The 27,131-nt window shown below is 42.1% G+C and overlaps 1 protein-coding gene across 2 annotated transcripts in view; it reads right to left on the reverse strand.

The window, feature by feature from the left end:
• LPCAT4 (lysophosphatidylcholine acyltransferase 4) overlaps positions 1–27,131 on the reverse strand; it is an 88,962-nt gene that overhangs the window by 2,976 nt on the left and 58,855 nt on the right. The window contains exons 1-10 of one of the 2 annotated variants that reach the window (XM_031452770.2): positions 4,399–4,622; positions 3,011–3,153; positions 2,469–2,689; positions 1,998–2,110; positions 1,828–1,888; positions 1,485–1,543; positions 1,249–1,283; positions 658–712; positions 464–546; positions 117–242 (exon numbers count right to left, since the gene is read on the reverse strand). In XM_031452770.2, coding sequence (XP_031308630.2) covers positions 117–242; positions 464–546; positions 658–712; positions 1,249–1,283; positions 1,485–1,543; positions 1,828–1,888; positions 1,998–2,110; positions 2,469–2,689; positions 3,011–3,153; positions 4,399–4,512 — 1,010 coding nt within the window. In that variant the 5' untranslated portion in view covers positions 4,513–4,622. Of the gene's footprint in view, positions 1–116; positions 243–463; positions 547–657; positions 713–1,248; positions 1,284–1,484; positions 1,544–1,827; positions 1,889–1,997; positions 2,111–2,468; positions 2,690–3,010; positions 3,154–4,398; positions 4,623–27,131 lie in introns of those variants that run through there. The other variant, XM_064485773.1, reaches the window with a different exon arrangement.

Below are 27,131 nucleotides of genomic sequence, written 5' to 3' on the forward strand. Positions count from 1 at the left end.
CACTTTTTCTTTTTTGAGACTTTTCTTCCTCCTACCCATTCTTTTTTTTCCCTTCTTCTTCTTCTTCCCTATCTACACGTTACTCTGCCCATCCCCTCGTCCTCAAGGTCACTTACCCAGCCTTCCGAAGCACCTTCCCCAGTTCCCAGAGCTGCGGCTCCAAGGCTACCTTCAGCCGGCCTACCACAATCACCGGCAAGCTCCCCACAAACTCACACTCGGTGGCTGGAATGCCCAGGGCCCTATAGGATGGAGTGGAGGGGGAATGAGGCAGAAGAATCCCCTGAGGGTTCATTGCTGACTTTGGCCTCCTGATGAGACCTCCCCTCCCCAGCCCAGCCATCCATGAGCCCTTCCCACAGCCCCATTCCTGCCCTTTGCCTCAAAACCTCAGATCCCCCCCCCTCCTGTGGTTCCTCTGCCCTGTCTATCTGTTCTAGGAACCCCTCTGTGGGACACTCACTGTGCCATAACCCTCTGGACATTGTTGGCATAGAGGGTGGGGTCCCTGCTCTCCTCCGGGCTGGGGTGGTACACAGGGAGGAACTGAAACACACAAACGCTTTTTATCAGGACCTCAGAGCTCCAGGTGACCCCCTTCTAAGGTTTCTGGGATCAGCAGATGCCCAGTCTCCCACCCCACGCACAGGGTCATACCTCCACATCCACAACGCTGCAGGGCTGAGAGGCTGTGAGCCAGAGGACTTTGAGCCTGAGAGAAAAGAGACCTCCGATGCTCATCAACCTCTAACTATGGGCTCCCCTACCCCAAGGCTGGGGGTGGCAAAGTTCTGCCCGTTGATAAAAAAATCAACTACTAGCATACAGTCAGCTGGACGAATGTGCAGGGGGTGCTGAGGGTCCAGGAAGGTGGAAGGATGAGAGAGAGCTGCAGGGCCACGCCAGAGGGCGCGGTGCACGGGAGGGGAGGTCGGAGCAACCCGGGAGAAGACAAGAGACAAGCTTGGTGCTGGTGGATCTCAAAAAAGGGAGAAAATCACGTAGAAACTGAGAACTAAATCAAAAGGCACTATCATCACAGCAGGAGTGCCTAGGTGGGACAGCTGAGAGCGCTTCCAGATTATACACGGAGACGAGAACAAAGCAGAGGGAACAGGCATCCTTTCCTCTGGCGTTCTCTGTCCCAGGATGAAGATGGGCTGGTCACCTTGTTCGGAGGCTGACAGATGGCCAGGAATTCTAAGGGACCCAGCTCCCCACCCTCACCCGAGGGACACCAGTACTCACACTCCAGGGCCTCTCCATGCCCAGCTGGTGGTGTCCTATGGGAGAAGCAGAGGCGAGGGGAGAAAGGCATTCCTTTTCTTCCCTGGAACTGGCTGACCCTCTTTGAGCAGAGGCCCTGGTCTGGACCCAGCCCCACCCAAAGCCCCGCACACCCCATGGCAGCATTAGCAGTTCTCAGTGATTCCCATTCGGGCTGGACTTGTGTGCCCCTTCCCCTCTCTTGGACAAAGACTTACCAGACTGTTGGGGTAGCGGATGAGGACAGGCTGCACGGGCACCCCTGCGATGAAGGCTCCTAAACCCATTTCCACCCCCACCCCCCAGGCAGAGGTTAGCACATGGAGGTAGCTAGAGATCAAGCACGGGGTCTGGAACAGCTCTACAATGAGGTGTGGCCTTGCTCCATGTCATTATAATTTTCTCTGACTTCTGGAGACTTCTCAGTGTCAGCTAGGAGGTTCCCTGTCTCCCTTCCTCCCCCACTCCTCCACTTCTTCGGTTATTCCAGAGTCCCTCTCCAAATCTGGGACTCCTTTTTTCCTTTCCTACGGCCCTACCATCCATTACTGTTTCATTCACCTGGTTTGAACTTTAGCAAAGCCTTCTTGTTGGAACAGGTGCCCTCAGGAAAGAATAGTACCTGGGGAAAAAAAACCAAGGAACCAGAATGAGGTGGGGTGAGCAGAAGGGGAAAAGAAACCTCTTCAGGAACACATAAAAGGTGAGGAGATCTTGAGACCCTTACCCACCTGGGGCCACTTGCCTCCTGAGGTAGCCCGTCTTCGGACCTCCTCCACCACTCTGCGCCGGGAAGCCGGGTCATGCCGGGACACTAGGATAGCTTGGTTGAAGCGAAGGAGGGCTGGGGTCCAGAGAGGATACAAGGAGTCACTTGGTTCCTACCCAAGGCATTACCACCTGCAGCCTCCCCTGCCTCAACAGTAGGATTTGCTTCTCAGTGATCTCTTTGCCCTGGGGACCCTCCTTTCATGGCAGGTTGTCCTTTTCGGGACAGAGTGCCTCTAACATGCTGTCTAAGCACAGCCCTTAGATTCTAAGAGGCTGGTTTATAAGTGGTGATAATTTGCAATTCATCTGCCAGTATCAGCCAACATCCCTTCTAACTTCTTGAGGCCAGCTCTCTCCAGAGTGTCCCTGATTCCTGTCTTTTTTGTCCAGAGTGGTCATCTCTCCCCCTCACCCCTCTTAAAACCGCTCACCTCCAATGACAGGAACTGAAAGGTTCTCAGCTCGAGACACAACCTTGGGCAGGTCACAGGGCAGCAGAACAATGGGGTCAAAGAAAGTAGAGTGGGGGGCGGCAACGAGGACAGGGGCTTGAAGGCGAGAGGCCCGCTCGCCCCGAACTCGAATCCGGAGGAAACCCAGCAGGAAAAAGAGCAGGCGGCTGAGGCCCAGCACCCCACTGTGGCACACGGTCCTGCAGAGCAAGGCTGGGCATCAGCAAAGGCAGCGACCCCGGCCCTCATTCACCCCAAGCTCAGACACCCAGGGAAGTGGGTGCCCTTCTTTTGCCCTCTGTTATTCTGGGGGAAGGGGCTGGAGTCTCTGGTCCCTTTGGGACACAATAGGGTGCATCACTTAAGACTGGGGTCCTGGGTACCAGGGTCTGAGCTTGGCTGACTCCCCTCACCTACCCAGAGCTTCAGAACCCTCCCTCTTCTTCCCACAGAGAGAACTGAATGGATAGCAGGGAAGAGAAGTGAGGAGCTGGGTCTCTAGGGATTGGTCCCTCACTTACTTCCTCCATCCTGTAATGGGCTCCTGAAGCTGCTCCTCAGTGAGACCAGCTACTTGCAGCCAGGCAAAGGGCCAGAGGAGAAAGAGGACGATAAAGGCCAGGAGCACTCGGATAGGGGCCAGCAGTGCCCCCAGGAGGCAGAACTGCAGAAGGTGGGACAAAAGGCTCCTAAAGGGCTGTGACATGCTACCTCCAGGCTTCCCCCTCTCCCACAAGCATGGTCCCAGGGGTAGAGGGCCATCACCCCCTGTAGATCAGGAGACAGGTGGTGGGGGAACAGGACATGGGGCTGGAATCCAAGGTGGGATGAAGATACCAATGAGGGAAAGAGGATAAAAGATTAATAGGATCACAGGCCTCATTTTTCTATCTTTCAGTTGGTCCTCACCACACCTATAAAAAAAACTGTTAAGAGGATTTAATAACTCCTGCAAAAGCGCCCAGCACAGTGCTTGATGTAGAGTAGGCTAGAGATGGTTCCTCTTCCCCACATCCTCTTCCATAAATAGCTCCTATGTCCAACAGAAACCAGGTGCCTAGTGCTTTCCACTTTGGGCTTTGGAGGCTGAGGGCTGGAACACACAGAGAGAAAGGTCCACTTTTCCGGCCCAGGCCAGTCTCCAGTTCTGCCCAGCAGCACTCCCCCAGCACTGGGGGAGCGGGGAGAGAAGAGCTAGGCCCTGCTCCACAGGGTCGGGGTTGCCAGGAGCAAGGGTGACTCCAAGCGCTACCCTGGGGAGAGTGCAGGTAAACAAACCAAGCACCAGGAGCCGGCCTCAGGGGAGGTGATGGGAGCAGAAACCTTGACACTCCCTTCTCACACCACTCCCCGGCTCCTCGAGGCCAGCGGGGCCCTCCACTTCCTGTAGCCAACCCTCTTCTCAACCTCCCTCCCCCCTCCACCAGGAGGTGCTGCAGTGCGGGAGGAGGGGGAGTGGAAAGAGGGGTTGTTGGAAGGGCACGGGGTGCAGGCTCCGGGCCCAGAAACCTCTTCCAAGTCATAGCCTCCGAGAAGCACTCAGCACGCCCCAGCCCCCACCCTCGGCTATCTGTAGCCTCCAACTCCATCCTAGTCCATCGGCCTCCGCAGGATGCAATCCGCAGTCTCCAGTGTCCTCCATCTCCCCTATCCCTGGGTCCCCTGCAGTCCTCAACCTCACCTAGTCAATTCTCACACCTCGGATCTCGTCTATCGCCCAAGCCTGCGTCTTCTCCAGGACTCCTCGCCCACCCCCGCCGCCCCCACGTGCGCACCTCCGGACTCCCGCCCCGCTAGCCTCTCAAACACCTCCTTTCCGGATCTCCATCCCCGTCTTTGCCATGGTTCTAAAAGGCCTCCGTTTTTCTATCCCCACGAGTCCTCCCGACGCCCCCCGCCCACACCTTACCTTAACCCTCTGGAGGCGGGAGAGATGTAACTCATGCACGAAGGGGTTGGGGGGCGCTGGGGGCCCGGGGGTGGGGTCGAGGGGGGCCCAGTCCCCCGGACTTCCCTGGCTCATAGCGGCGGGAGAAGGTGGGAGGGAGGGCGCCCCGGCCCCTGCCCCTGCCCCCGGCCCCTCTTCGCAGAGCAGTGGCTGCGCTGCAGCGGCGGCGGCGCTCTGGCCCGGGCCCCGCCTGGTGCCGGGCGCCGAGGGGCGGGAGCAGGCTGCGCGGCCCGGCCCACGTTGTCAGGGAGCCGGCCGAGGGGCGGGGCTTCCAGCGCCCGTGCGACCCTGCTCCTCCACGCCCGCCGCTCTGTCCGCAGCCCCTCCGGCCATTGTTACAAGGCTGCAGGACGTCGGAGCACGAGCGGTCTGCTCCGGGGCCTGGCCCTCCAGAAGTCCCTCTCTGAACACCTGGCCGCCGCCTCCCCGCAGGCCTCGGGCTCGGAGAGGGTTTTGGGCCGCGAGGTGGGCGAGTTGCTGAGAACGCCCTCCGACCCCGCCCGGGCGTCGAGGTCACCCTGCAAGCTCAGATAGGGGTGGGGCCCTCGGGCGGATAAGAATGGAAGGGCGGGTTCGCCGAGCGCGGAGGCCGGCAGCTCGCGGGCGAGGCGGGTTCCCTGCTGTCCCCGCGGGCTCCCGGGTGCCAGCCGCCTTAGGAGGCCGACCGCCTTTCCTTCCTGGTGGGGTCGACGCCATCGCGCGTGGACTTGAGGCGCTCGCGCCCTCTGGCGGCCGCATTGTGCCTCGCACCTCTCCGCATCTGCGTGGTCCTACCTGCGCTAGGCAGGGCCGCCTGTTCCGTTGTGTGAGGACCGCTTGAGTCCGCGAGGTTCCGGCAACCAACCAGGCGCTGGCCATATACTAACCACAGGCCCGACAAACTGGCTGGGGAAGGGCAGTGCGAACCTGGAAAGCTGGGATGACCCTTGACGCAGCCCTCGTTCCCCTCCTAGTCCCTTTCTCTGTTTTTGTTTCTTCCCCTCCCTCTCTCCACTGTGTGAGAGGACAAAGTAATACCCTTCATCCCCAAACTCCAGACTGTCCTAGAAAACTCATAACTGGTCAGCCCTGGGTCTTCAGGCGATGGTGAGATCAGGGAACTGGGCAGACTTTGAGATTCACAGCCAGTTAACACAATCAGAAAGATAACACCTATGACAAAAAGGGGATGAGAGACTCATTGCTTGCGGAAAGAAGCTGCCCTCAGTTCAGCTTGTTTTCCTTCTTCTGCATCCTTGTCAAACACCATTTCCTGAGGGTAATGAGCACAATGGCAGACCAGTGAGCTACCGCGTCATTGAGTACCATTAATCTTTCATTGGAGGGGGGACTAGGCAAACCCAGAAGTCACTTTACTTCTGTCTAGACCTCCCCTTCCCTCCCTTCTTGACCTACTTAACATTCTTACCTATATCCTTAAGCGAGCAGCCAGCATTCTTGGAGAAATGGAAGAATATCCTAGTCAAGATTTATTTCTTAAGGATTTTGAGAAGATTCCATAGCTCTTTTTAAAATTAAAAAATATATATATATTTCTAGCCTTTCTGAGATACTACTGACATATAACTCATGTAAGTGTGAGGTGTACAATGTGATTATTATGTACATCCATATCTTTTACCTGCTATTTAAGGGAGGGCAGGTTCTGTATGTCTTGGTTTCCCAAAGTAGTTCCAATATTTTTATAATTTTTTTCAATTAAGGCAATTAATTAAATGTATAATTACACATAATTTGCTTTTTGTGCCTTTAATATTTTAGCATAAATCATCTATAACCATATGATGAGTTATTAAATTTAGGACTCAAATCCATAATAATAATTATATGCAAATTACTATGTAATTAAATTAAACACAACCATGTATTATCTATATACAGAGAAAGTTTTGGTACTAATTTCCAATTCTTTCTGTGGAACTGATGAAAACCCTTAGTGTATCTGGTATAGATTTCTATTCTTCCAGCTTTTGTTCATCTTTAATGTCTCCTGCAATGTTCATGCTTTTTGTCAGGTTGTTACTTCATTATCTTGATTTCTTATCAGTGATTACAGAACAATATCAGTCTTTGTGGCAATTTTTAATATTTTAAATGTCGTCATTAACTTTTCCTAAAATATTCCACATGTGCCTGCAATTAGAAGTAGTTTCTTTGTTTTTGCCCTTTTCTTCTCTGCCTTCTAATTTAGATGCTCTAGTATAATTTATTCTGTCAGTGCTAGAGTGATGGGCCAGAGGTTTTATACATGTTGTCTTTTTTGTAGAGTAACTCTTCGATTGGGATTTGTAGTGAACATACTGGTCTTTTCTCCCTTTTCCTCCTTAACAGAACTTGGATTTTGTTCAAGAATCTAGCTGCCCCACACACCCATTTGCCGCAGGGGTGGCCAGGTTGGGTGGAATCCATCTGGGGTTATCCTTTTCACCTGGTCAGTGACTGACTTGGAATGGATGTGTGACCCTGGACTATGGACATAAAGGAAAGTCTGTTGAGGAGCTTCTGGGAGGTTTCCTTACACTTCATGAGAATGCGTATGAATGAACACTTTCTCTTTATTCTCTGAAGGTTTCTGAGTGTGACATCTATGACTGCTTGAGCTACCTTTAACCCTTAGGACCAGTGACGACTTAGGATAGGACAGTGGTGAGAGGCAAAGAATCTGGCTCTTTGATGACAGAACTGAGCCTCTGAACATACCAACTTTATTCTGTTTGAACTTAAAGGACTGCCCATTTAAAACAAATAGATACAGGTCAACATATATGAACTCCATGGTAACCACAAATCAAAAACCTATGATAGACACAGAAATAAGAGAGAAAGGAACACAAACATACCACTAAGGAAAATCATCAAACTGCAAGAGAAGAAACTGAAAGAAGAAGAAAAGAACAGGGAAGACCTACAAAACAACTGGAAAAGAAGTAAGGAAATGGCAGTAAGTACATACCTATCAAAAGTTACCTTAAATGTCAATGGACTGGGGGAAGGGATAAATTAGGAATTTGGGATTAACAGATAAACACTACTATATGTAAAACAGATAAACAATAAAGACCTACTGTATAGCACAGGGAACTATATTCAATGAAACTTGAAATCAATTACAGTAAGAAAAATGGGAAAAGCACAGGCCCATGGAGTCTAAACAGCATGCACTAAAAAACCAATAGGTCAATGAAGAAATCTAGGAATAAATCAGAAAGTATCTTGAGACAAATGAAAATGGAAACACAATACTCCAAAATCTGTGGGATGCAGCAAAAACAATTTTAGGAGAGACATTTATAGCAATACAGGCCTACTTCAAGAAACAAGAAAAATCTGAAATAAACAACCATCAAATAAACATTCCATCTAAAGGAACTAGAAAAAAAAGAACAAAGTCCAAAGTCAGCAGAAAGAAGAATGAAGATCAGAGAGAAAAATAAATAAAATAGAGACCAAAAAAACCAAAAAAACAAAAAAACAAAACCAAAAAAAAAAACACAAACCAAAAACCCCAAACCAAAACCAAACCCTAGAAAAAAAAGAGAAGACCCAAATAAAATAAGATATGCAAGAAGAGAAATTACAACTGATATCACAGAGATACAAAAATATCATAAGAGAATCCTATGAAAAGTTATATCCCAACAAATTGGAAAACCTAGAAGAGATGGACAAATTTCTATTAACATACAACTTTTCATGACTGAATTAGGAAGAAACATACAATCTGAGCAGACCAAACACTAGTAGCAAAACTGAATTTGTAATAAAAAAAAAATCTCCCAGCAAATAAAAGTCCAGGATCAGATGGCTTCACAGGGGAATTCTACCAAACATGTAAGATAGAGCTAATACCCATGCTCCTCAAACTATTCAAAAAAATTGAAGAGAATCAAACACTCCCAAATTCATTCTATGAGACCACCTTTACCTTGATACCAAAACCAGACAAAGACACTAGAAAAAAAAGAAATTTTCAGGTCAATATCTCTGATGAATATAGATGCAAAAAATCCTCAACAAAATATTAGCAAATTGAATTCAACAATATATAGAAAGGATCATACACCATGATCAAGTGGGAATTATTCCAGGGATGCAAGGACGACTTAATATTAAAAAAAGAATCAGTGTGATACACCACATTAACAAAAGGAAGGATAAAAATCACAACATCTCAATAGATGTAGTAAATGCATTTGACAATATTAACATATCAACATCCATGATTGTAAACTCTAATCAAAGTTTGTATACAGGGAATATATCTCAACATAACCTAAGGCCATTTATGACAAACCCACAGCTAACCTCATATTCAATGGTGAAAAGCTGAAAACTTTTCCTCTAAAATTGGTAACAAGATAAGGAAGCCCACTCTTGCCATTTCTATTTAATATAGCATTGGAAGTTTTAGCCACAGCAATCAGACATAGAAAATAAATAAACGGCATCCAAATTGGAAGGGAAGAAGCAAAATTATCACTATTTGCAGATGACATGATACTACATATAGAAACCCATAAAGTCTCCATCAAACAGCTACTAGAACAAATAAATTCAGTACAGTTGCAGGATACAGGATAATATACAGAAATCTGTTGCTTTTCTATCCACTAATAATGAACTATCAGAAAGGGAACGCAAAAAAATATATATATCCCATTAAAAATGGCATCAAAAAGAATAAAATACCCAGGAATAAACTTAAGCAAGGCAGTGAAAGACCTACACTCTGGAAACTATAAAACACTGATGAAGGAAATTGATGATACAAAGAAATGGAAAGATACCCTGTGTTCTTGAATTGGAAGAATTCATATTGTTAAACTGTCCATTCTACCCAAACCAATCTACAGATTTAATGCAATTCCTATCAAAATACCTATGACATTTTTTCACAGAACCAGAACAAATAATCCTAAAATTTGTATAGAATCACAGACACCGCCAATTGCCAAAGCAATCTTGAGAAAGAGATCAAAGCTGGAGTAATCATGCTCCCTGGTTTTAGCCCATACTATGAAGCTACGGTAATCAAAACTGCATGATGTGATGCTGGCACAAAAACAGACACACAGATCAATGGAACAGAAAAGAGAGCCCAGAAATAAACTCACACAACTATGGTCAATTAATCTATGACAAAGAGTGGTGCTGGGAAACTGGACAGCTACATGTAAGAGAATGGGATTAGAACCTTTCCTTACACCATGTACAAAAATAAACTCAACATGGATTAAAGACCTAAAGAAGACCTAAAAATATAATACTCCTAGAAGAGAACATAGGCAGAACACTCCTTGATATAAATCACAGCAATGTTTTCTTAAAAATCTGTCTCCTAAGGCAAAAAAAAAAAAAAAAAAAAAAAGCGAAAATAAACAAATGGGACCTAATTATAACTGAAAGTTTTTGCAAGGTAAAGGAAACCTTGGACAAAATGAAAAGACAACCTACTGAATGGGAGAAAATATTTGCAAAATATATGACCTATAAAGGATTAATATCCAAAGTTTATAAACAGCTCATATAACTCAATATAAAAATATAAAGAACCCAAGTAATACGTGAGCAGAAGATCTGAATAGTATCTAGTAGTAATAGTAACTTTTAGAAATAGTAACTTTTCTAAAAAAGTATACAGATGGCCAATAGGCATATGAAAAAAAATTCTCAACATTGTTAATCATCAGAGAAATGTAAATCAAAACCACTATGAGATATCACTTACACCTATCAAAATGGCTATCGTCTAAAAGTCTACAAATAACAGATTTTGGCAAGGATGTGGAGTAAAGGAAACTCTAATACACTGTTGGTGGGATTGTACATTGGTGCAGCCACTATGGAAAACAGTATGGTGGTTTTTCAAAAATAGAACTACCATATGATTGAGCAATTCCACTGCTAGGTATACATCTGAAGAAAGTGAAAACACTAATTCTAAAAGACACATGCACCCCATTGTTTATAGCAGCATTATTTACAACAGCCGAAATATGGAAGCAACCTAACTGCCCATCAAAAGATGAATGGATGAAGAAAATGTGGAATGGAATATTACTCAGCCATAAAAAGAATGAAATCCTGCCTTTTGCATTAATATGGATGGACTTAGAGAATATTATGCTTAGCAAAATAAGTCAGACAGAGAAAGACAAATATTCTATGTTACCACTTATATGTGGAATCTAAAAAAAAACAAATGTATATAACAAAACAAAAACAGACTCACAGATATAGAGAGCAAACTAGTGATTACCAATGGGGAGGAAAAAGAAGAGCAAAATAGGGGTATGGGATTAAGAGATACAAACAACTATGTATAAAATAAATAAGCAACAAGGATATATTACACAGCACAGGGAAATATAGCCATTATTTTATAGTAGCTTTAAATGGAATATAATCTATTAAATATTGAATCACTATTTTGTACACCTGAAACTAATAAATACTGTAAATCAACTATACTTCAATTAAAAAAAAATCAGAGAATCAGGACCAGGGAAAATGTAAGTAAGGAGAAACAAGACACTATATTCAGTAAGATTAATTTATTTGATTTCCTCTCATTAGTTTTAAAATCAATTTTATTGAGGTATATTTTAAACCATAATTTTAAAAACATTTCTATTTTTAAACAATTATATATTCACAGGAAATTTCCAATATAGTCCAGAGAGATCCATGTACCATTCTCCCAGTTTCTCTCAATGGTCATTATATAACAAGTACAATATCAAAACTAGGAAACTGGCATTGTTTAAAAGTGTATATACAAGGGAGAGCGTATAGCTCAAGCGGTAGAGTGCTTACCTAGCATGCAGGAGGTCCCGGGTTCAATCCCCAGTACCTGCTCTGAAAATAAATAAACTTAATTACCTCCCCCTGCTTAAAAAAAAAAGGAATTATAGAATGTGCATATACAGCTCTGTACCATTCTATCTTGTATGTATATTCAGCTAACCATCATCACAACCTAGATGCAGAACCATTCTGTCATCACAAAGGTCTCCATTGTATTACTTCTTTGTAGTCACACCTGTCCCTCTCCTCCCCATCACCCTTCGTCCCTGGCAACCACTAACTAATCTGTTCTCCATCACTGCAATTTGGGATACTGAGAATGTTACATAAGTGGAATTATACAGCATGTGACTTTTAAAAAAGAAACAAACCTTTTCAGACTGGCATTTTTCTACTTAGCCTAAGTGCTTGTGTGAGCACCAAGGGGCGGTTGTTGGGGTCTTTTATAAGGTAGAGTCACAAGGTGCCCTAGGTTTGTGCACAGGCTCTGATTGGTTGTAGGTGAGGTAGGAAGTTTAGGGCCTGTGAAGGGTGGTGGGGTTTATGACTTTGATAAGCCTGAGCTATTGTGAGATTAGGCATTACCTAGGGCTATTAGTTTGTTAGGGCAAACACACCCAGTAAAGAATGTACTTTATCTGTTGAGGGATCACTGATAGACACCTGAGACCCCAAGAATGGGGGTTGTTGGACTTTGAAGGACATCGGTTGGCCCAACATTCCCCCCTAACAGATTGGCAAAGACAAATCTTTGTAACAGGGGCGAAGGTCTCATCTTCTGTATCTACTTCCTGCTGGACTGTGGGCATTGCATCGTCCCTGCCTATTGTGCCAATCTGTCCGGGGTTATGTGGCCCTGGCAGCCTTAAAGGTGGGAGTGGAAAGAGATCCCAGTGGCATCCAAGGACTGCCTCACCAGGATACTGGCCTGGTTCATGGCAGCAATCTTAGTAGGAAGGGTGTATTCACTCATAAGTTCATGGATCTTGGACCTCAAAGAGGCAACTGTTTTTAGTAAGAGAGGAATACAACATAAAAGTAGGTGGATACCAAGATCAATAGCTAAACCCAGTAAAAATAGAAGAAATTTAAAGATGGCTTATCTCTGGTAAATTATTTTACCAACCCACGTGTCACTGGCTCACCGACCGGCTGCCCCGTTGTGTCCCACAACACTGAGGGAGCAATATCTAGACTGAAGGTGAGAGCAGGCATTGGCTGGGCTGGGGGAAGGTAAGGAGGGAGTGTTTCAAGAGATGGACTCACATGTTCAAATCCAGAAGGCATGAAGAGTGTTCAAGGAACTGAAGGAAATCTGGCATGACTGAGGCAGAAAGAGTGAGTGGCAAGAGGTGACGTTGGGGCTAACAGGTGTGAGTGGTCTGATGAGTAGCTAGTGGGCCAAGTTGAGGATGATATACTGTGATCCAAGGACAATGACAGGGTTTAAAGCGGACTTTGTGGTTAATTAGATGTGGAAGTGGTGATCGGTAATGCTAGATTTACAACACATATTTCTAAGGAAAACTAGGAGTGTAAGAGGAAGAACAAGTTTTCGAGAAAAGTGTTTTGCCACTTTATTTTGCTTTTAAATATTAATATTTTTATTAGTTTAAGATGCTTATTTTGATATTTCAAAAACATCTGAAATCTGTTATGTAAAGTAAGATCTCATTTTTATTTCATATATGTATTTTTATATATATGAGAGAATATTTACAAAATTGTAAGAGTCCCTCTAGAGAGTAAGACTGCAGAAAGATTTCACCTCCTACTTTGCATATTTCTGTATTGTTTGAATTTATATCAGTGTGTGTTTCTTGTATAATTATGAAAATGTTGCCTATAATATGCTCAAAAAATGAGGGAAAATGAGATTAAAGGAAGGCTCTTTTTATGGATGAATGCTAGCGAGAAAAATATAGAAGAAATTATTGAATTAAGAAATCACTCAGTGGGGGAGGGGAGGGCAGGTATAGCTCAGTGGTAGAGCACTTGCTTAACATGCATAAGGTCCTGGGTTCAATCCCCAGTACCTCCATTAAAAAAAATAACTAAAATGTCATTAAAAAAAAGAAATCACCCTTTGTCACCACAATGTGATAATTGATTCAGGAAGAAATCATCAAAGGATATTAAAATCATTAGGAGAGACTGGTAGGAAACATGATGTTCTTGGTAAACTGATTGTAAGGAATGGTCCCAACTCTTCTCCTGTAGCCATGTCTCTTGTAACGTGGCTTTGATGCTCCCCCATGAATAGATGGAGTATGTTTCCCTATGCCATGAATTTCAACTGTCCTTGTGATTTATTTTGACCTATAGAATGTGGAAGAAGTGACAGTATGTCAGTCCACTGGGCCTCACTCACTTCCACTTGTTCCCTTAGAACTTGACCAATGTTATGAAAATAAACCCAGGCTAGCTTGCCAAGGAGGTCTGAGGTGCCAAAGGAACAGTGCATCAACACCCAGCTGACCAGAGATGCATGAGGAAGTCCAGCTGAAACCAAGAGAACTGCCCTCTGAGCTCAAATGGTGAACACCCAGAATCATAAGCTAAATAAATCGTTGTTTTAAATGCCACACAATTTTGAGATGACTTGTTATGCAGCAACAGCTATCTGGTCTAAAACCACACAGATCAGTTACCGATTGCAAAGGTGAAAATATGTGCATTCGATGGAGTGATCTGGTATTCACTGCCTTAACCCTCGCCAACAGTGAAATGACCTGACATTGTTGTTTCCTTAGGGGATGTCATATCAAATACACAGTATTAACTATGCTATATTCTTGCCAAAACTGTTTAAATTGAATATAATCAAGCCTCTAAACCTCCAATCATGTATACAGGAAATACAGGAGACAGAAAAACAAGTGATATGACAGCATGAAGAAATAAACAAATCAAGATGCTTGGCCTGGACATTTTAAAAAACAAAAATGTGTTATAAAAAATAATGACTAAAGAGACAGAACAGTTCTGGAGACTGGGAAATCCAAGATCAAGTCCCTGGCAGATTTGGTATCTGGTGAGAGCCTGTTTCCTGGATAGACAGCCATCTTTGCACTGTGTCCTCACCTGGTGTCCTCACCAGGCAGCTCTGAGGGCACATTCCCATTCATGAAGGCTCTACCCTCATGACCTCCAAAAGGCCTCACCTTCTAATACCAGCACATTGAAGGTTAGGGCTTCAACATATGAATTTTTGGAGGAACACAAACATTCAGCCTATAGCATCAGTCAACCACAGAATCATGAAACAAATAATAAATAATTCTTATTGGAAGCCACTAAGCTTTGGAATGACATGTAATGCAACCATAAATAACTCAAACATACAGATAATCTTTGCAAAAATCCTATAAGGTAACTGCCATTATTATCCTCATCTTCTATATGAGAAAATGAATGCTTAGAGAGTTTAAATAACTTGTCCAAGGTCACAAAGCTCAGAAGTGACAAAACCAGGAATTAAAATCTATGCTGGTCTGATTCTAGAGACTAACTCCTAAGTATTACATTACAGATCTTCTGACTGAGGCCAATCTGTGCCCTAAGGTATAAAATGAACTATGAAATCCAGTTACAGAGCCAAAAAGATCTAGAGATAATGTATTCAGAACATGTACAAACAAATGTACTCCTTTATTGTAACATTTTTTTTTTTGTCACCTGGAGGCAGTGGCTCCAAACACAGCGCTTCTATTCAGGAAACAATTTGTCATGAAGAGCCTTATTAGTGTTCACCCCAGGCAATTCTAGAGCACAGCGGGACACAAAGACTTTTACAAAAAATAACCACCCTCCTGAGGAGAGTAAAGGATATTAATTAGGACAAAGCCTGAACATGAATATGTGGTCTCAGTCAGTTATTCTGGTTCAGGAGGAAGAAGTCTTTGAAGAAAGATTAAAAACCAATGACAGAAAAGATGTTCAACATCACTAGTCAGAGAAATGCAAATTAAGACTAAAATGAGATACAATCACACACCCATTAGAGCAGCTAAAATAAAAAATAGTGACAAGACCAAATGCTAGTGAGGATGTGGAGCAACCGGATTCCCCGTGCAGTGCTTGTGCAAATGTGAAACGGACAGCCCTAGTTATGCAGTTTCTTATAAAACCAAACATACAACCCCATCAGCAGTCACACTGCTAGGCATTTATCCCAGAGAAGTGAAAATTTATGTCTACACAAACACATGTATGTGAATGTTCATAGCAGCTTTATTTGTAATAACCAAAACTCGGAAACAACTAAAATGCCCTTCAACAGGTGAATGGTTTGATAAACTATAGTACATCTATTGCATGGAATACTAATCAGCAATAAATAGGAATGAAATATTGAAACACACAACAACTTGGATGGATCTCAAGAGCATTATGTGTGGCCCACTGTTGCCTATGGAGTGTACCCTTAATAAACTCCTTTTCTATTGTCATAATTTAGCTCTGGTAAATTCTTTTACTAACCGACACATCACCATGCCACCAATGGGCCCCCGTTGTGTCCCACAACATTCAGGGGGGCCTTCTCTGAATCCCACACTGGTTTATGTTGTCCTACCCCGTGTCCTGTGGTACTTCACATTAATGTAATGTTTCTATTCATGGTCAGATTATAAGTGCTAAAGGATAACTGTGTTTCCATTGTCCATCACTGTGTCCTTAGGGCTGGTGACACAAGAAGGAAGGGGGCAGGGCACAGCCATTTAAGAAATGACACAGCAGTTAACACCAAGATGGCAGAAGATTCAACTCTTCAACCCCCAGGAGGCCTTGAGGCCCAAGATGGCGGGAGATTTGACTTCTAGTAGACCTTTGCTTCATTATACACTCATTGTAATATGTTAGCATGGTAAATGGCACTCCCACAGGTGCCATGGGAGTTCTGAGGCAGACCATAAATGGTCAAACAGTAGGCGGTAGCCCAGTTCTTGGGAATCCCAGTCCCTTCCCCAAAGTAGTTGGAATAATCCTCCCACTTGTTAGCATATGAAATAACCGAGTCCATAAAGTAACAACCCCACACCTTGTGGCTGCCCTCCGTTCTGAATGAGATGGCCCACACTTTGCCTATGGAGTGTGTATCTACTTTTACTTTAAGCTGAGGACCCAACCCTCATGGCCTTTCTCTTGCCTTCTGAAACAGCCTTCACTCTGTCTGTGGAGATGTATCTCTCTGAATAAATATACCTTTACTCAACTGTGGCTTGCTGTTGAATTCTTTCCTGCATGAAGCCAAGGACCCACACTTGGTGAGGTGCTTCCCAGTGACTCAACAGAGACCTGGGACATGGCCATCCTCTCGCCCCACATTTTTTTCTGTATCACTGGTGTAACATTTGGCTCATCATAAGTCCTCAATAAATATTTATTTAATGAAAAAATAGAATTGTGTTCTGAAACCAGTATCACAGTTCTATCACATTTCTCCCCTTCCTAGCCTTTCAGTTCCTGAACACACCATAGTGGACCCTGTCAGTGCTCTGCCAAGACCCCTTGGTAAAACATTTCTGTGCCTTTTTTAATGGCTGAGATCTGCAACTCTCTAAGGTGGACTGTTCTTGGGCTATTAGATTGCTTTTTACCAGCCTTATTGAGGTATAATTGACAAATTAAAATTCTACATATTTAGGAAATGCAACATGATGATTTGATAAACATATACAGTGTGAAATGATTACCATAATCAAGTTAATTAGCACATCCATCACCTCACAATGTTAGCTTTTTTTTTTGTAGTTAGAAGACACGATCTACTTTCTTAGCAACTGCAAGCACACAATACAGTACTATTAACTATAGTCATGATGATATAGATGATATCCCTAGAACTTACTCATTTTTGAAAGATTGTACCCTTTGACCAATATCTCCCTGTCTTCCCCAGCCTCCAATCCCTGGCAACCACTGTTCTATTCTCTGGTTCTATGAGTTCAACTTTTTTAGATTCCACATATTAGTGAGATCATACAGTATCTGCCTTTCTGTGTCTGGCTGATTTCACTTAGTGTAACTTCTGGGTATGCAGCCAAAGGAAATGAAATCAGCATTAGAGCTGCCTTGCTCAGGCAAAGACCAAAGGAAGTGACCGGGAGTTTACATTCCTCCTGTACCAACCCTCCCCGTCCTTAACTGCTGCAGAAGTATGAAAGCTCAGCTCCTCTGACTCCAGTTGAGATAAACTCTAAATCCTGAGCAATAATCCACATTCCAAAAGTCCCCTGCAGGATCTGGCGGAGGCCCAGACTTTGTGTGAGATTGCACCCTTTCCTGTCTTTCTTCCCTCCCTTTTCTGCTTCCCCAACTCTCTTACTAGTTTCTCTTGGGAGCATTTTCTTTCTTTCTTCCTTCCTTCCTTCCTTCCTTCCTTCCTTCCTTGGCAAAAACTCAAGAAATAGTGCTCTCATCAGCCATTTTTAAATTTAATTTTTAATAAAGATATAATTGATATATAACACTGTATTAGTTTTAGATATACAACATAATGATTTTTTAATTGTATTTTTAAACTGAGGTATAATTGACATATAACATTATATTAGTTTCAGGTGTGTAACATAATGAATTATTTGATGTTTGTATATGGAAATGGTCACCTCAGTAAGTCTAGTTAACATCCTTCACCTCACATAGTTACACTTTTTTGTGTGTGTGTGATGAGATCTTTTAAGATCTACTCTTAGCAACTTTAAAATATAAAATATGGTATTGTTAACTATAGTTACCATGTTGTACTTCACAACCCCAGGACTTACTTATCTTATAACTGGAAGTTTGTAGCGATTGACCACCTTCATTCATTTTCCAGCTCCTCCCCTGCCCAATCTGTTCTTTGTATCTATGATTTTTTTTTAGACTCCACATACAAGAGGGATCATACAGTATTATCTTTCCAAGTCTGACTTATTTTACTTAGCATAATGCCCTCAGGGTCCATCCATGTTGTTGCAAATGGCAAAACCTCCTTCTTTTTTATGGCTTCATAAAATTCCATTGTTTACATCCATACCACATTTTCTTTATCCATTCATCTGCTGATGGACACTTGAGTTGTTTCTATGTGTTGGCTACTGTAAATAATGCTGCTGTGAACATGTGGTGCAGATATCTTTTCAAGACAGTGATTTCATTTCCTTCAGATAAATACCCAGAGGTGGAATTGCTGGATCATATGATGGTTCTACTTTAAATTTTTTGAAGAATCTCTGTAATTTTTTTTTTTTTATAGTGGTTGCACCAATTTACATTTCTACCAATAGTGCACAAGGGTTCTCTTTTCTTCATATCCTCACCAACACTTGGGGAGCATTTTCTTAATAAATCGCCTGAGGATGAATCTTCATTTTCAGTCTGCTGCTTCTGACTCAGGACACTGACTTACTCTGGCTTCCTTCCTTCCCTCATCCAGGTTTCTGTTCAGATACCATTCCCTCTGAGAGGTCTTCCTGAACCCCTGATATAAAGCAGCACCCTTCGTCCCTTCCCATCCTGCTCCTGTTGCCTTCCATCTCAATAGCCTTTTTATAGCACTAATGACTCTCTGAATTATATACTTATCTTTGCTTTTATTGACTGTTTTCCCAACTGCTTCCCTGAAGGCTGCTTCATGAGGGTAGGGACTTTGTCTCTTTTGTTACTGCTGCTCTAGAACACAGCCCCTAGTGCCACTTAATACAAATCAATTAAATCAATTATTACTCTTTCGTGCAGCAGGGAAACGTAGTAGTGGAAATTTTGGGGGAAAAGGGTAAGAAAAAAATTTATTATTAAAACTTATATTTTCCTGAAAATTATATATAATCTTTAGAAATACTTTTTTTTGGGTTACTTTTTAAAATAATTATTGGTCAGAAATAAATGTCTTAATCAGTGTTGCATGGCCTCCTTGTAGGAGCCCCAAAGACTAGTGTCATTTTCCAAGCTCTTCCTGAGATCTTGATACCATTTTAGATGATTCAAATGAAAATAATTTGCAATGGAAAGAACAGAGAATGGTGGTTGTAGTCCTTGTTTTCTGCAAACTAGCTCTGTGGCCTTGGCCATCACACCCTTCCTGTGCAACAACTTGACTGGGCGGGATCAGCTGTTTTCAGACTTTTGTGTGCCAACAGGTAGACGAAAATTTCCTGACCCAATATGAGATATTTTTAATTCAGGAAGTCTGGGGTGGGCCTCAGAATCTACACTTTTCCATAAGCATACCAGGTGACTTAGAAACAGGCTGCAGACCATACATTTAGAAAACTGGGCAAGACGTCCATTTATTATTTCAGTCACTCAAACATTTATCGAGCATTGACTCTGTGCTCTGCTGTGTGATCTAGAGTCTGGGGAGACAGCCATGAACAAAATAGACCAATCTCTATTCTCCAGGAGCTTCAATTAAAAGTGTGTGTGTGTGTGTGTGTGTGTGTGTGTACACCTGGCCGTCGCTCACTCCCTTCTTGGTCCCTGCTCCTGGTGGCCCTGAGGGCATGTGTGGTGCCCCAAAGAGTAGGTGTGCGGGTCTAAGTGTCCGGGTAACGCACTCCTGGGAGGAGGAGGAAAGAGCAAGGATAGGTCCAGGAGCAATGGTGTTCAAGAGGAAGAAGCAGTTGAAAATCTCAACATGGAAAATGCCCAGCAGGAGAACGAAGGAGAGGACTCGGCCCCTGTGCAGCATGGAAAGGAATCACACCATCTGGGAGAGGATGAAAGCCAGAAGCCTGGAGGAACTGTCCGGCTGCAATGGGGTTAGGTGACATGTCCCTAATTTTCGATACGCCATTCCCAACTGGCATACTGACCATGATGAAGTGGGAGACGATGCAGACAAGTACCTAGAGCAGGTGGTGGCAGGAGGGAAAGACCAGGAAGCAGCAAATGTGTGCTTCCAGGTTCCTAAACCTGACGACCTTTATGACTTTTGCCTTCCAACTTGAATCCTAAGGTTTTCCCTGAGGTTAATAATATGACCTCTGCTCTACAAGCTTGTAGTTTTGTGATTTCCTTTTTTTTTTTTTTGGTAAACCTTTTAGTGTCTCCATTTACTAGTTTCTAATGGAATATTGTTTGTCACAGTGTAAAATATTCTGTCCAACAGGGAAATTTCACTCAGTTGCAGGAAAAAATGTTCTTTTTGTAACATGAAATTAATGAAGTCATTTAAAAAGAAAAAACAAAAGTGTGTGTGTGTGTGAGCACACACACGCCACAGAAGAGACAAACAAAAACCCCATAAAAAAAACTTACAGTGTCAGATGGCTCTTAAGTGCTAGAGAAAACTGACATAAGGATGGGGGACAGAGTGCAGAGCAGGTTGGGGTGGTGCGATTGGGGTTGAAACCAGCCAAGACCCACTGAGATGGTGACATTTGAGGAGAGGGAGTGAATGATGCAACTACCTGGGAGAAGAGCTTTCCAGACAGAGGGGAGAGATCTGAGGAGGGGCCTGCCTGGCCTGCTGGAGGATGGAGGAGGGGTGGGGTGATGGGGGATGCGGTGGGGGGATTCAGAGAGGCCAGACTGCACAGGACCTCGTGGGGCATTTTATAGTTTCAGGTTTTACTCTGAGCAGAATTGGAGGCCAACGGAGGCTTTTGAGTGGAGAAGAGACATGGTTTATTCTCTTCTTTAAAAGATTCACTCCACAGGGCGGGTAAGGGTAGAAACAGGCATGTGCTAAGTGCTTTATATATGTTGGCTAATTTAATTCTCATAACAAATAATTTAACATTCTATTATGTATTGGTTGTCTGAATTGGTAAAAAATTTTTTAGATTTCATTTTATTCAGTTCTTTGGCTTTCTTGCTTTTACTGCTTACGTAATGTATTCATTCTGATCGATTTACCATGTCCTGACTTTTTAAAGGCAGGGGTATAGTAGGATGGAGTTGGAAGGCCAGTCTTTCCTGCTTCCTGGCATCTCCCTCCTTGTGGATGGACCATGTTCACCCAGCACTGCGGGGTCAGGGATGCACCACATCTGATGGGTGACTGTGGAGGGGGAAGGTGGACAGTCTTTTCTCTCCTTTCTGCCCTCAGGCACCATTCAGTCTTCTCTGCTCCTCCAGGTGCTAAGATTTTTAGGGACAGGCTCCCACTGGGGAAGATCTGTGATGGTTCAGCACGGCTTGAAGCCTTAGCAGTGGGTCTAATTTGGGATTCAGCATTGGAAGCATGTAGCTCTCATACAGCACGTGCCGACATCAGCTTATGAACAACAAAAGTGATGTTTGGCCTCCAACCACCTTATTTACTGCCTCTGTCATTACTGATCATAAGGTAGAAGAGAGGTATAACTCTTGGGTCATCTCAAACTCTGGCGATGAAAATTAATGTATGTACGTATATGCATGACTGGGTCATTCACCAGAAATCAACACGTTGTAACTGACTGTACTTCAATTAAAAAACAAACAAACAAAACAAACCTCTGGCAATATTCTTTGCAGCACTTCTCTTAGTTTTTCGAACAGTGCTAATGAGGTTTATTTTTTTTTTTTTAGGTAAAAGAACCTTGCTGGCTGGTCATTCACAAAAATTACAGTAGGTGGCAGACACATTCTATCAAAATCAACTTCCACAGAAATTCTGTTTCGGAACTAATAAATTTTTGCAATGTCCCATTAGAAACCAGATTGTCTTCATTCAGGCTGTTAGAACAAAACCATAGACTGAGTGGCTTTTAGAGAAGGAAAGTTTATTTCTCACAGTACTGGGGGCTGGAAGTCCAAGATCAGGGACCAGCATGGCTGAGTTCTGAGCCCGAACTAAGACAGTCACTATAGCACTTGTAAAATAAAAAGTGTGTTTTCATATTTCCAAGTCAATACTATTTTTTGTATTTTAAGAATGAATCCTGCTGGTTCAACCTCAGGGTTGCAGAGTCTTCTGAGTGTCTGTAAAAGATGGAATGAATTGAGAGTAGATTTTACTTTTTGAAATAGTCAAAATCATTCAGAGCCAAGCCTTTCAAGTAAGAAAAGCCATTAAATTGGGTTTTAAATGTGTGGTAGGATAATTTTTGGAAGTATTAACTTGTATTTTGCCATGTATTTATTTCTGCTCCTCCAATCCTGGTGCATAGCCAGGTCCTTTTAGAAATTCCTTGCTTCAGATATATATTGTAGGCTATAAATACAAATTTTGATAAGTCAATAAATCTTTTTTGGTTTTGATAGAGTATGACCTCTGCGGAGTTTAATTTATGTCCTGGAGGAGTAAGAAAGAGAAGAATAGACAGAATGAGAGCAAAAAGATACTAGAGACTGGGAAGGGGACAGAAGTCACTGGGACTCGTGCTTATTAGAAACCTGGGTCCCAGGCTCAGGGACTCCTAGCCTTGCCTCTGATGCCGGTGCTCAAACTGTGCATGGAAGAGGTGAGATGCTGAATCTGAGGGGACCACAATCTATTCGGACAATGGACTTCTTAAGCAGTCTGGGAAGATGACTGAGGAACTGTCTCATGCTTCAGCACTGAATGGTCACAGGATCTTGGCACAACTAGGGAACTGAGAACCCAAATAGTGGATGGAATGGCACTTCTTAGCAGCCTGGCAGAATGGGGCTCAAAGTCAGATTTCAGATGATTAAAAGAAAATAAGGCAACACACTATTTCTTGTAACCCTGAATTTGTGGATTAAAGTCATACCTGTTACACATATATTTTGCTAAATTCAAATATATGTCTCTAAAATAACCATATTTACTTTTCCAGCTCCAATGTTTTATAGGTCTGTGAGTGTTCCACATTTTCTGAACAATGCCAGCATCATCAGAGTAAGTATAGAATTTTCTAGGTGGCTATTTGAAGGGCAGTGCTCTTTTGTGTATGTAGATTATTTTTAAAAACTGAGATATAACTTACATAATGCCTCTATAGATTATTAGTAGATAAAATGGTTTCATTATTTTGAATTATTTTGTTTCATTACTTTGAATTGCTTTGTCTATTATGAGGGTATCTTGGGAAAAGCCTGAAATTAGACTTGAGATCCTATAGCATCTCCAAGTAACGATACTGAATTCTCACAGATATAGATGAGACTAACAGATTATGAGACAATTAGCTGGTCAAGATCATTTGGGAATAATAATAATAGTATTGATTGTTATGATGATAAACTAATTGAAATGATAGAGAAAAAGAAGAAGCCTACATAATAAAGTCAAAGAAACAGTATTTTTGGATTTATTACTGTCATTGACTATTCAGTGAATATTTTTATTGTATGTGTTGTATGTTTTCTAAGCACTTCATGAATAGTAACTCACTTAAGACTCAAAACGATTTTATTAGGTAGATGCTGATATCTTCTCTTCTTTAACGATGAGGAAATTAAGGCTTAAAGAGTTTGAGAAACTTGTTTAAGTTTACGCACCTAGTATGGAATCAGGGCTTAAACCCAGGCAGGCTTCCTCTAGAGTTTGTGTTCTTAACCACTGTACTACACTGCCTCTCTCTAAAAGGGTCCAATGAGCAGCTGAGATCTTTTTAGGAGGAAGATTAGAAGGCACAGATGATCTGTGACAACAGGAAGAAATAGCTCACTAATTAACTCATTCATTTGGTTCGTAAACTTTAATAGTTTGGTTCTCAGCCTCAATTTCTATTCTAGAAAGTTTATGAAGCCTACTCAACTTTGTTACTAACTGTTCCAATTTAGTGCTAAGGTGGTGAATCTGTCCATCCATCAACTCTGCAGCCAATTCATGACTTTACCTGTATTATTGAATGTTTTCTTACATCGCATGAAGAGCAAGAGCCATATATTCAACTATGGATTTACCATGCAATGAACAAGATAAAAAGACTATCTTTAAACCTATTCTCATCTTTACTTACCAGAGAACCTCCTGAAAGATTACATACTAACTATCTCAATTGTTCTGTTATCTAATCACAGCTAGGACAGTCACACCAACCAAATGCTATTTTGCCACAAAGTGCTTCCATTGACACAGGTATCCATCTCTCTAGAACTTTAGAACCTCCGATTTTCCTCTGGTTTGATACTTATTTCTAGGTGGTGGTTTATCTGTAGCTAAATGTAGAGTGCAATGGAAGTTCCTAAGGGCATAATGTTTTGTATAAGTGTCAAGTTCCTAATCAAGATACTTATTCTTTCTGAAGACATCTTGAAACAAAAGGGAGGCTTGATGTACCATGGAGACCCACAGTCTCCTGGGACCTTCAAACCAGGAAAGCAGGAGAGGAGTGCTCTAGCAAGAGGCTGGAAGAAGGTGAACCAGTAGGTAAGCTTCCTGTTGTCAGACAGAGAGTCTTGGGGATTTTCTCTTCTTGATGGTTCTCTTTCCGTGAAGTTGACATGAACTCTTTGTAATTACAAGGGAGCCTCTATCATGCTAAACAGATATGCTGCACATTGTCCCTTTCCTGGTAGCCAGGGTCCTGTCTCATCTCAGACACAGGAACAATTTGTTCTCTCTGTACTGTATTGCCAAGTAAATAAAAACCTATGGTGATGACATGACACAATTCCCTGGGCAAAACAATTGGCTATTTTGTGGTCTCAGTAGAATGCACTGTTATTTATATCCTGAACTGTTGATAAACAACTTTACCTATTGGAATAGAAGCTAATGTAGTAATAAGTGTTCAGGATAATTTTGACATTTGGCTATGTTTTGAGATTTCTAACTCTGAAGTAGACATTATGAAAATCTTGGCCACCTCTTATATCATTTTGATTTTTTTCTCCTTTTCAACTTTCTTATGGTTCTTTCTATTATAACCTGTCTCTCTTCCTCTCTGCTTTTCCCTTCCATTTTCCTTATTTAAAAATGCTTCCTCACGTTCTGAAAATCTCCTAGAGTCAGGTCTCAGCTTAAGTGAGTTTTCCAGGGAAACCTTTTCTAGTAATGCCCAGATTAGGTTTGGTAGCACTATTGAAAGTACTAATAGCTTGGGCAGTCAATTGACTCATTAATTAATGGTGTGAATGAAATCATATACATATATATATGTATGTATTCTTTAATGTTTGTCCTCCTTTCTGTCATTGGATTTGGTGAGGGTAGGGACATATTTGCTTCTTTCATTGCTAAATTCCCAGGGGTGGCACCTAATAGTAGGTACGACAGTTAATTGCCCTTTTGGAAGATTTTTTTTTTAATGTTTTTTCCTTTTCTACTTAATCAGATAGCTCAAATATATTCCTGTGCAATATAGGAAATTAAACCTGGAAGAGACTGTCAGTGGTTATCTAGTCCAATTCTCTACTCTTCCCCCTTAATTTAAATATAAGAGAATTAAGGTCCAGATAGGTGAAATGACTTCCACATGGTTACAGGTGACAGAGCTAGGACCCTAAGTCCAATCTTTACCATATATTACATTGGTTTTTCCCTCTTACTACTCTTTTGGTCAATCCAAGTATTTAATAAGTAAGGAAATCTAAGATGAAGGAAATATTTCTCTTCTATTAGTTCAGTCCAAGTTATCTTAAGTTTTCAAAGTCTTATTTGGGGATATTTAAAAAATATTTTTGAAGGATAGGATACAGGTGAGGTATAAATATTTTCATAATTTAACATTAGTGGACCAGATACACATAAAGACATCAGCCTTGAAGTTGCAATTTTCCTTAGAGTTACACTGCTATGATGGAAAGGATGGAAAGGGAGGACAAGGATGCTGCCAGGGATGCTAGAGTGACCTGATATGAAATTCATAATTCCATAGATCTCGAGGTTGATCTGGCCAGCAGGAAAACAGTCTTCTCTTCTTTTAACAGTACACTAATGTTCCTAAAACAATACAATTTTGTGAGATAGAGAAAAGAGCTTTATTCAGAGCAGGAGCTTGGGATCTGAAAAAGCCATCCAGAGCAGGAAGAATTATGAGAGGTAGTAGGATCAGAGGTATTCTAAAGGCTAGGTAAATAGCGCACTGCTATTAAAATAGTTCTCTTTATTCTTATGTAAAAATGAGGAGTTAGCCTAATAGTGCTTGTATGAGATTGTGATGTCTTAATAGTACTTCATTTTCAAGACCCGGGGGAAATAAACTTTTACTCACTTTAATAGATTGCTATACTGTATTTTTAAAGAAGTGATTTAGAAATGAAATAGAGAGCAAGTAGAAAAGGGCAATGCAATAATAGAAGAGATAAAAACAGGTTTAACATGTCTTGATTACTCAAATGGAAGAATTAAAGGCTAAAGAGTGAATCAGGAAACAGAACTTTGATCAGCTGTTCTCCCTATATAATGCAGATTAGACAATAAGTTTATTACATAAATGGAGAGATAATCATATGGTATATAAAGATATATTCTTTATATAATTAAAAAAACTGTGAATAGGTACTTGAATTTAATGTTTTAGGGACTGAATGCTGGAAGGGAAAAGTTAGTTGTATGATCAATAGGCAATCCTTGAAGCTTGATGGGTTTTATCTCTTGCTTTCTTAGTAATCATGGATGAAATATATTTTGAGGGGGACTCTGTAGAACACAGTTCTAAAACGAGAAAAAAAGACATTATTTTAGCTTATAGAGAGCTCATGAATGTTTTAGGAAATAAACAAACCATTTATTTAAAGAAAGTAGTGAACTTAAAAGAAGCTCTTCTAGTCCAAGTAATCTAACAAATCCTCACGGTCATTTCGGTTTCCTACATTTCTTGAAAAATAATAATGCTAGAGTAGGCTGAACCAGTCAACGAAGATTTGATTTTCCTTCTTCCTTTGTTATGCTTTGCAATCATTCTTTAGAGAATATCTCACCAAACCTTACAACAGATATTTAAGAAGCAAAGTGGAAGATGATAATGACCTGAATTCTAGGACAAAATCCAACCCTATTTAAAGGAATACAACAAAACGCAATAATTAACAATGTAAAAGTCACAATGACTAGCATC

The sequence above is a fragment of the Camelus dromedarius genome, chromosome 5, assembly GCF_036321535.1.
Source record: "Camelus dromedarius isolate mCamDro1 chromosome 5, mCamDro1.pat, whole genome shotgun sequence".
Classification (NCBI taxonomy): Eukaryota; Metazoa; Chordata; class Mammalia; order Artiodactyla; family Camelidae; genus Camelus; species Camelus dromedarius.